The 9,809-nt window shown below is 35.8% G+C and overlaps 1 protein-coding gene across 2 annotated transcripts in view; it reads left to right on the top strand.

Moving 5' to 3' along the window:
* The first annotated feature begins 4,180 nt into the window (after positions 1 to 4,180).
* Positions 4,181 to 9,809, top strand: part of LOC128206261 (1-phosphatidylinositol 3-phosphate 5-kinase-like) — a 57,376-nt gene continuing 51,747 nt past the window's right edge. For both annotated transcript variants that reach the window (XM_052908616.1, XM_052908615.1), the window contains exons 1-6: positions 4,181 to 4,312; positions 6,270 to 6,403; positions 6,842 to 6,962; positions 7,317 to 7,423; positions 8,755 to 8,885; positions 9,329 to 9,518. In XM_052908616.1, coding sequence (XP_052764576.1) covers positions 6,292 to 6,403; positions 6,842 to 6,962; positions 7,317 to 7,423; positions 8,755 to 8,885; positions 9,329 to 9,518 — 661 coding nt within the window. In that variant the 5' untranslated portion in view covers positions 4,181 to 4,312; positions 6,270 to 6,291. The remainder of the gene's footprint in view (positions 4,313 to 6,269; positions 6,404 to 6,841; positions 6,963 to 7,316; positions 7,424 to 8,754; positions 8,886 to 9,328; positions 9,519 to 9,809) is intronic.

The following is a 9,809-nucleotide window of genomic DNA, read 5'->3' as shown; positions in this document are numbered from 1 at the left end:
ACAAACAGCACAATGGCTCCATCAGTACTAAAATAAACAACAATCCAACAAACAAACAAACAACATAATGGCTCCATCAATACTAAAGTAAACAACAATCCAACAAACAAACGACACAATGGCTCCATCAATACTAAAGTAAACAACAATCCAACAAACAAACAAACAACACAATGTCTCCATCAATACTAAAGTAAACAACAATCCAGCAAACAAACAACACAATGTCTCCATCAATACTAAAGTAAACAACAATCCAGCAAAAAAAAAAACACAATGTCTCCAGCAATACTAAAGTAAACAACAATCCAACAAAAAACAACACAATGTCTTCAGCAATACTAAAGTAAACAACAATCCAACAAACAAACAACACGATGTCTCCATCAATACTTAAGTAAACAACAATCCAACAAACAAACAACACAATGTCCCCATCAATACTAAAGTAAACAACAATCCAACAAACAAACAACACAATGTCTCCATCAATACTAAAGTAAACAACAATCCAACAAACAAACAACACAATGGCTCCATCAATACTAAAGTAAACAACAATACAACAAACAAACAACACAATGTCTCCATCAATACTAAAGTAAACAACAATCCAACAAACAAACAACACAATGGCTCCGTCAATACTAAAGTAAACAACAATACAACAAACAAACAACACAATGGCTCCATCAATACTAAAGTAAACAACAATCCAACCAACCAAACAACACAATGTCTCCAGCAATACTAAAGTAAACAACAATCCAACCAACCAAACAACACAATGTCTCCAGCAATACTAAAGTAAACAACAATCCAACAAACAAACAACACGATGTCTCCATCAATACTTAAGTAAACAACAATCCAACAAACAAACAACACGATGTCTCCATCAATACTTAAGTAAACAACAATCCAACAAACAAACAACACAATGTCTCCATCAATACTAAAGTAAACAACAATACAACAAACAAACAACACAATGGCTCCATCAATACTAAAGTAAACAACAATCCAACAAACAAACAACACAATGTCTCCATCAATACTAAAGTAAACAACAATCCAACAAAAAAACAAAACACAATGTCTCCAGCAATACTAAAGTAAACAACAATCCAACAAACAAACAACACAAAGTCTCCAGCAATACTAAAGTAAACAACAATCCAACAAACAAACAACACAATGTCTCCATCAATACTAAAGTAAACAACAATCCAACAAACAAACAACACAATGGCTCCAGCAATACTAAAGTAAACAACAATCCAACAAACAAACAACACAAAGTCTCCAGCAATACTAAAGTAAACAACAATCCAACAAACAAACAACACAATGGCTCCAGCAATACTAAAGTAAACAACAATCCAACAAACAAACAACACAAAGTCTCCAGCAATACTAAAGTAAACAACAATCCAACAAACAAACAACACAATGTCTCCAGCAATACTAAAGTAAACAACAATCCAACAAACAAACAACACAATGTCTCCAGCAATACTAAAGTAAACAACAATCCAACAAACAAACAACACAATGTCTCCAGCAATACTAAAGTAAACAACAATCCAACAAACAAACAACACAATGTCTCCATCAATACTAAAGTAAACAACAATCCAACAAACAAACAACACAATGGCTCCATCAATACTAAAGTAAACAACAATCCAACAAACAAACAACACAATGTCTCCATCAATACTAAAGTAAACAACAATCCAACAAAAAAACAAAACACAATGTCTCCAGCAATACTAAAGTAAACAACAATCCAACAAACAAACAACACAAAGTCTCCAGCAATACTAAAGTAAACAACAATCCAACAAACAAACAACACAATGTCTCCATCAATACTAAAGTAAACAACAATCCAACAAACAAACAACACAATGGCTCCAGCAATACTAAAGTAAACAACAATCCAACAAACAAACAACACAAAGTCTCCAGCAATACTAAAGTAAACAACAATCCAACAAACAAACAACACAATGGCTCCAGCAATACTAAAGTAAACAACAATCCAACAAACAAACAACACAAAGTCTCCAGCAATACTAAAGTAAACAACAATCCAACAAACAAACAACACAATGTCTCCAGCAATACTAAAGTAAACAACAATCCAACAAACAAACAACACAATGTCTCCAGCAATACTAAAGTAAACAACAATCCAACAAACAAACAACACAATGTCTCCAGCAATACTAAAGTAAACAACAATCCAACAAACAAACAACACAATGTCTCCATCAATACTAAAGTAAACAACAATCCAACAAACAAACAACACAATGTCTCCATCAATACTAAAGTAAACAACAATCCAACAAACAAACAACACAATGTCTCCATCAATACTAAAGTAAACAACAATCCAACAAACAAACAACACAATGGCTCCATCAATACTAAAGTAAACAACAATCCAACAAACAAACAACACAATGTCTCCATCAATACTAAAGTAAACAACAATCCAACAAACAAACAACACAATGGCTCCATCAATACTAAAGTAAACAACAATCCAACAAACAAACAACACAATGTCTCCAGCAATACTAAAGTAAACAACAATCCAACAAACAAACAACACAATGTCTCCAGCAATACTAAAGTAAACAACAATCCAACAAACAAACAACACAATGTCTCCAGCAATACTAAAGTAAACAACAATCCAACGAACAAACAACACAATGTCTCCATCAATAGTAAAGTAAACAACAATCCAACAAACAAACAACACAATGGCTCCGGCAATACTAAAGTAAACAACAATCCAACAAACAAACAACACAATGTCTCCATCAATACTAAAGTAAACAACATCAATACTAAAGTAAACAACAATCCAACAAACAAACAACACAATGTCTCCATCAATACTAAAGTAAACAACATCAATACTAAAGTAAACAACAATCCAACAAACAAACAACACAATGTCTCCAGCAATACTAAAGTAAACAACAATCCAACAAACAAACAACACAATGTCTCCATCAATACTAAAGTAAACAACATCAATACTAAAGTAAACAACAATCCAACAAACAAACGGCACAATGTTTACAGTAATGTTTTCAGAGCAGACGATGAAAAATACATCAGACGTTCAACTCTTTGGCGAGATAAACGAAATTTCAAAGATTTTAGTATTCTAATTTGCTACCAAGCTTTCATCACTGAAGATAATGTTTGTGATATCCATTTTACGCCGGCCATTAGGATAAGACCAAGATATTTCTGCATTTTGACTCACAGGTACTTGATCCATAAAGCGTATACTTGCGCGAGAAAGCCATTGACTCTATTTTGGTATTTTGGCATGATTGAAAGATACCAACCAAGACCGAGATCGTACAATATCGTACAATTATTTTGTTCTCATCAGCTTCGGTTGATCAAATTTAATCATACTTAAATGACTTTATTTTTTATAAAAAAACTGACTCCTGAGTCCTGGAAAACAAACATTTCATTTTTATATTAGTTAAAATGGCGTTGTAATTGCTCACAATCCGTTATGAACGGTTATTTAAGATGCTGATGTAATGCGCCAGTCAACTGTAACGACCCCCCCCCCCCCCAGGTCATGGGGTATAACGGGGATAGCCGGCGAAATGAGCCGTGTTTTTACCATTCAGGTGGCCCCGCAGTAACGGGTGAATGCGGTGGTTTTGTCTTAGCGCAAAATATAGCGTGAATAGGCCTTACCAAGGTCCCTGTGGTGCGGGGGGGGGATTTTACCATCAGTTCGTTCCCGCAAGGCGAGGATTTTACCCGGGGTTGGCTGGGCCGAAAGTCAAAGTCACCGCTATATCCCTGACCTGGGGGCTGTGGTTACAATTGACTGGTGCATAATAATACGGCGTATTACCGGTTTTAGCATGTACCCCCGAGCAAATCTTTGAACGGGTCCTGCTAAAAATCACTTATAGCTACCAAGGACTAGCAATACTTACTAAAAATACTTAAAATTATTTTCTGGCAATAATATATTTAAAATAAACCTGAAGAAATTAAAAACATGTAGAAAATTGAATTACTTAAATTGCTGCAGTCGCAATGACTCCATATTACGCCAACAATAAATAAATTAGTGTTATGTAGCCACGAAGACGATAACGACAGGAAAATAAGCCTGCTGACCCGGAATCAAAACAACTCCTACACAGAATTAAAATGGATTTATTTACGTAACAGCGGCTTTGAATGATTGTGAAAATGCACAAACTTCAAAAAGAAATATGTACCTTACACTTCTAGCCCATTAAAGGTATTTTCCGGTTTTCGATTCTAATAATTTGGAGTTATAAGGTAGATGATGTATTTCGGATATATACTGTTTTCGGATGTCATAAGATGAAGTGTCAGCCATTGATGGCACTTTAAAAAATAACTCCGAAGCGACATAGTTGTCGTGTCCGTTTTTGCATTGAAAGATACATGGTTCAGTCCTGAGTTAAGGCTTGCATTTTTTTCACACTTAAATTATGGTGTATGTACAGGGTTTCCGCCAGGATTTCCCCAATTTGTCGGGACTGAGTAATGGGGTGAGTATGGGAGGGGTGGTCAAGATTTTTTTATGATTGTAGTGCAAATAGTGCGATTTCCTGCAAATAAAATTGTTGTTTTTCATATTTTATTTGTATATCACATGGTAGGGAGTACTAATGTTTATATTGACACCGGTGATGTACCCAGTGAAATGTGTAAAACTGGGCCTCCCCTGAGTCTGCTGTCCTTGTACTTAAAGAGCAGGGATCATGTGAATCATTGGATCTTAAATAATAAGTACAATAAATAATAGTTTGAACACATTCATTCAGAGAGGTGAATATCATTGTAGGTAAAAAATACATGTATTCTATATATATTTATTTGATGGCGACAATATCATGAGTTAAATATTCAGGCCGGCTGACCTAAGCAACTGCATGTATTGCTTAAAGAACGATGAGTACCCAAGACTTGTAGGAGGCACAAGGAGTTTATGTTTAGACATTTTTGAAATTCTTAGACAGAAGATCTGTTTTACATGTAAACTTTCAATCGAAACCTTAACTTATGTTGTCATTCTTCAATTCTGATACTTGACTGCAACGGGGTTTTCACGTCATGAGTCACTAGGGGTCAAAATAATTAACAAACAAGAAAATGGCGTTAATTACAAAATAACTTTTTTGTCAGAAAAGATATGAAAATATTCCTAAGTCTATAACTGACTATGCTATTTCCTACTTTTTCCACATGTGAAATATTTTAGATTTGCTTGTTACGATTTAAAGATGCAATCCTTGGCCCAAATTTCAACTTAACAAAATTTTGTTGAACAATGTAATGCTGTTTTAAATTACAAATGGAGTACCCCCATCAATTAACACATCATTGTTTACTTTGAAATCGAAAGACAATGATGTTATTCAGGGCTTCCGTTAAAGGAAGTTTGGAAGTATATTACTCCCTAGAAATCGGTTAAAACTTCCAAAATTGATTCCTTGGAAGTACAAAAACTTTCATAATTTTGAAGAAAACTTCCAACTTGAAAGCTTGGAAGTTCAAAATATCACAACCTTTTATCAATATTACTTTTATGGTCACAATATCAATCAGTTTAACTGTTTTAAAGTAAAAAGAATATGTTTAGTCTGTGGATTTGGCAAGTTGCATTTGCAAATTATTTGATTTTTAATATACTTGTTGAAAATGATATTGTATTCGAGAGACTTAAACTTCCACATTTCAGTTTAAAACTTCCAAAATTGGTTGACAGGAAGTTCATACTTCCAGTTTCAAATTCTTAATGGAAGCCCTGGTTATTGATTGAAAAGATGAGGGTCCATTGTATTTCACACCTGTTTCTTATGGAAGGAGTTGATGGATGGTGCATCAAGCAAAATATTCCAAACTTCTGGCTATAAGCCAACAATATCGATAACAGCTAAGCTGGGGATGATACGGATATAACGTTAACTATTATGGAAGCCTAAGCTTTATTTTGTCAATATTGATTACTGTTTTGATAAGGCTCTTCGCTGCGGGGTTTAAGGCATGTCTTTGCAATTAACCTGTGTTGGTAATTAGCCCCTTGTGGGAAGGCACATCGGTACTGACAAGCCATAAAGGCCTGGCAGACACCCTGATGTATTTTGGTATTGCCTAGTTAATATTTTAAATTATTAATGTTTATTAAACAAAAGAATTAATAATAGCATATTTTTTTTTAAATACAGGTGTAGTTTCAACTTCATTAAGATGTCATCAGTTTGGGATGATACGCCAGATAGGCTGACCTCGTTTGGACCACTTTCTTCTGACACACAAGCCTCGGGAAACTTCCTTCAACGGTTGTTTAAGAAGACTAAAGGTAACTAGACTAAGGGAAAATGCGTGGTTTTGACCTACATAAGGAATTCCAATTTTGAACTGTAAAAATGAACAAGAATGCTTATATAAAACAGTCAGAAAAGATAAAAGAATGTGAAAGAGATTGCTTCTTTAAGAAAACTAGTTCGGTGTCTAGCGAGTATTTGTGATTTAAGACTGCTGTCAAAATATTTAATGCTTTAGTCATAAAACATCAATTTTCAAACCATCAATTTTCAAACGTAAGTATGATGACCTGCAATCTAATCTTTTATCAGCAGTCTTATATCACTGGTTTTCAGACATTAAACACAAAAATTGGCTCATTCCATACAAAAAATGAGAAAAATAGTTGTCAAATATGTCAATCTGTGAGAGCACAACTTTAAAAGATGTATTATCTCTAACATCTGTATTTAAAACCTTTTGATTCTTGTAGATGACTCTGACCTGTCAAATGACAGCAGTAAGGCTAACAGTAGAGATGTATCAGTGGAACGTAACCTCGCTGGAAACATGACTGGCTCCCGGGAGCAGTCATTAAGCAGAAACAATTCCAGGTAAATATAAGGTTAAATTATATCTTACATTTCCAGGCAACGAGATCACGTATGGCCTCCTGAATAAGTACATGTTTAATTGTTAAGTATTATAGTTATACAACTATGAACACGGTACGACATCATAATTTTTGTTCCCTGCATGTTCAAACACACAGATAGAATCTTAATAACTGTATTTTTAACTATTACATACAAGTGCAATTTAAGGTATGTTCGGCCTTTTACACTTTAAGTCATGTTTTTTTCTAGCAAAACTTTTCAAGTATATGTACCAGTGTGTTTCTTTGACAGTTTCAAATTTCATACTGGTAGTTAATTTCTGCAATTACAAGTTCCATTTTTCATGGTTAGGGATCCGTTATCGAGAAGGGACCAGTCGAGGGACCACTCAACAGAAAGACAGGGTGTAGGCGGGCAGTTTGACAGAAAAATGGTCTCACCTATGATCTCAAGACAGCGTAAGTGGATATTTTATTTCAAAATACTTTCATTGTTTGTCTATGTTATTCGTAAAATTAAGTTAATATACTGTATTGGTTTTTATTGAAGCCCATGCCCAAATACAGTAGATGCACAGGGGCTATTTTGGGGTTATTTTGTCAGATTCTTTTGCTTGAACAATGCTTGTACTATGTTGGAGTTTTACATTAGTTCTCACCAGGGGGCCTCTCTAAATGGACACAGTGTTGGTGCAGTAAATACCTGACTGAAAATTTAAAAATACAGCTTATTCTGTAACATTTTAACCTCTGCTAGTTTTACAATTTCCAATGCACCTGCTGACTTCTATTGAATAACCCATGACTTGTTGTTCCAAGTAGCTGTTCATTTTTATAGGCTATTTTGTAGCATGCATGGGGTTGAATTTGACATGGGAAGGGTACATGTACATATATATACAAAGTACCAAAGAATGTTTATGACAAATTTCTTGCCTATGAGTTTATTTTTTTAAAAACAAAATTAACAAAAAAAGTGGCAGGATTAAGTATTACCCTGAATATCCTCCTGAATCGTATTCTATAAAACATGTTGAAGAAGTCAGGTAAAAAAAAAGATTTAGTAGCATTAACAGGTAGTGGCTTTAGCAGGTAGTGGCTCAAGCAGGTAGTGGCTTTAGCATTTAGTAGCTTTAGCAGGTAGTGTCTTTAGCAGGTTGTGGCTTTAGCAGGTAGTGCCTATAGCAGGTTGTTGCTGAAGCAGGTAGTGGCTATAGCAGGTTGTTGCTGAAGCAGGTAGTGGATGTGGCAGGTAGTGTCTTAAGCAGATAGTGGCTGTTAAAGTTAGAGGCTTTACCAGGTAGTGGCTCAAGCAGGTAGTGGCTGAAGGAAGAGGTGGCTGAAGCAGGTAGTGACTGTGGCAGTAAGTGGCTTTAACAGGTAGTTGTTGAAGCAGGTAGTGACTGTAGCAGTTAGTGGCTTAAGCAGATAGTGGCTGTAGCAGTTAGTGGCTGAAGCAGGTAGTGGCTATAGCAGGTAGCTGTTGTAGCAGGTAGTGGATATAGCAGATAGTAGCTGTAGCAGGTAGTGGCTGTCACAGATAGTAGCTGTAGTAGGAAGTGGCTATAGCAGGTAGTTGCTGTAGTGGTTAGTGACTGTATCAGGTTGTGGCTGTAGTGGGTAGTAGCTGTAGCAGGTAGTGACTGTAGCGGATAGATGCTATTGTGGTCAGTGGCTGCAGCAGGTAGTGTGGCTGTAGCAGGAAGTGGCTGCAGCAGGAAGTGGCTGTAGCAGGAAGTGGCAGAAGTAACAATTAATCATTAATTAAGATATTATTCTATGCTCCCTAGGTTCCATGTCCTCAATACCAACTGATGGGGAACCAAAGGTTAGCAGGTCAGAGGTCAAAGACGAAGCCACTCGAAGAACTCTGGGTAGCGTCCTAACACGACTGACAGCCATTGTTGAGCGTAGGGCACCGGTAAGTCAGCTTATGCATTGATTCTTAAGATGTGTAAGTATATGTAATACATCATTTAAGTCAGGTTAAAAGTCACAGACAAAAAAAACTGGTATTTGAGGTAAAGCTCAGATAATGCAGGTTAATACTCGCATAATGCAGGATAACGCCAGGATAATGCAGTATAACGCTCCTCACCAGTTAATTTTGTTTAGTAGGATGAGAAAGGATGACTTCTATCACATGTACATTTAAGTAAAATTTATGTCAGTAGGTTTAACCAAGGAGAGCAAGGATAACTAATGGGTTTGGTAAATAATGCATTAAAAGACTAACATTCAGGACGAGGGCTTCAAATAATGGTTAGTAGATACAAAACAGAAGCTGACAAAATTGTTATGAATATAGAAATATAATAAGTGGACATCTATGCTCTTATAAAGTGCAACCTTTTCATATTTAAGACCCCACAAGTGTACAGAGACAGCGATTTCAAGCAGTACTGGATGCCAGACAGCAGCTGCCGTGAGTGTTACGAGTGTGGCGATCGTTTCACAACATTCCGACGCCGACACCATTGTCGTATCTGCGGACAGATATTCTGTAATGCCTGCTGTTGTCAAGAACTTCCAGGGAAGATCATTGGATACAAAGGTGAGAAATTACCTTTGCTTTGTACCAAGCCATGCAACAGTTGTCCGATTAGCGCACTTGCTTCTCACCTAGGCCTGGGCGCAGATTTGAGTTTGGTTTGTGCTCACCTAGCCAGACAAGGGACAAAGTGAGTTTCCTCCAGGTTCTCAGGTTTCCCCCTCATTGACTTAATTGCAAAAAATACTTTTATGTCAAAAACACTTTATATATATATATATATTATAATAATATATATTTCGTTAAATTTGACTATGATTATTTATGAGATCAAATTAAGTTAAGAACTGACTT

Source organism: Mya arenaria, chromosome 10 (assembly GCF_026914265.1).
Source record: "Mya arenaria isolate MELC-2E11 chromosome 10, ASM2691426v1".
Classification (NCBI taxonomy): domain Eukaryota; kingdom Metazoa; phylum Mollusca; class Bivalvia; order Myida; family Myidae; genus Mya; species Mya arenaria.
This window is presented reverse-complemented; position numbering and strand designations above follow the sequence as displayed.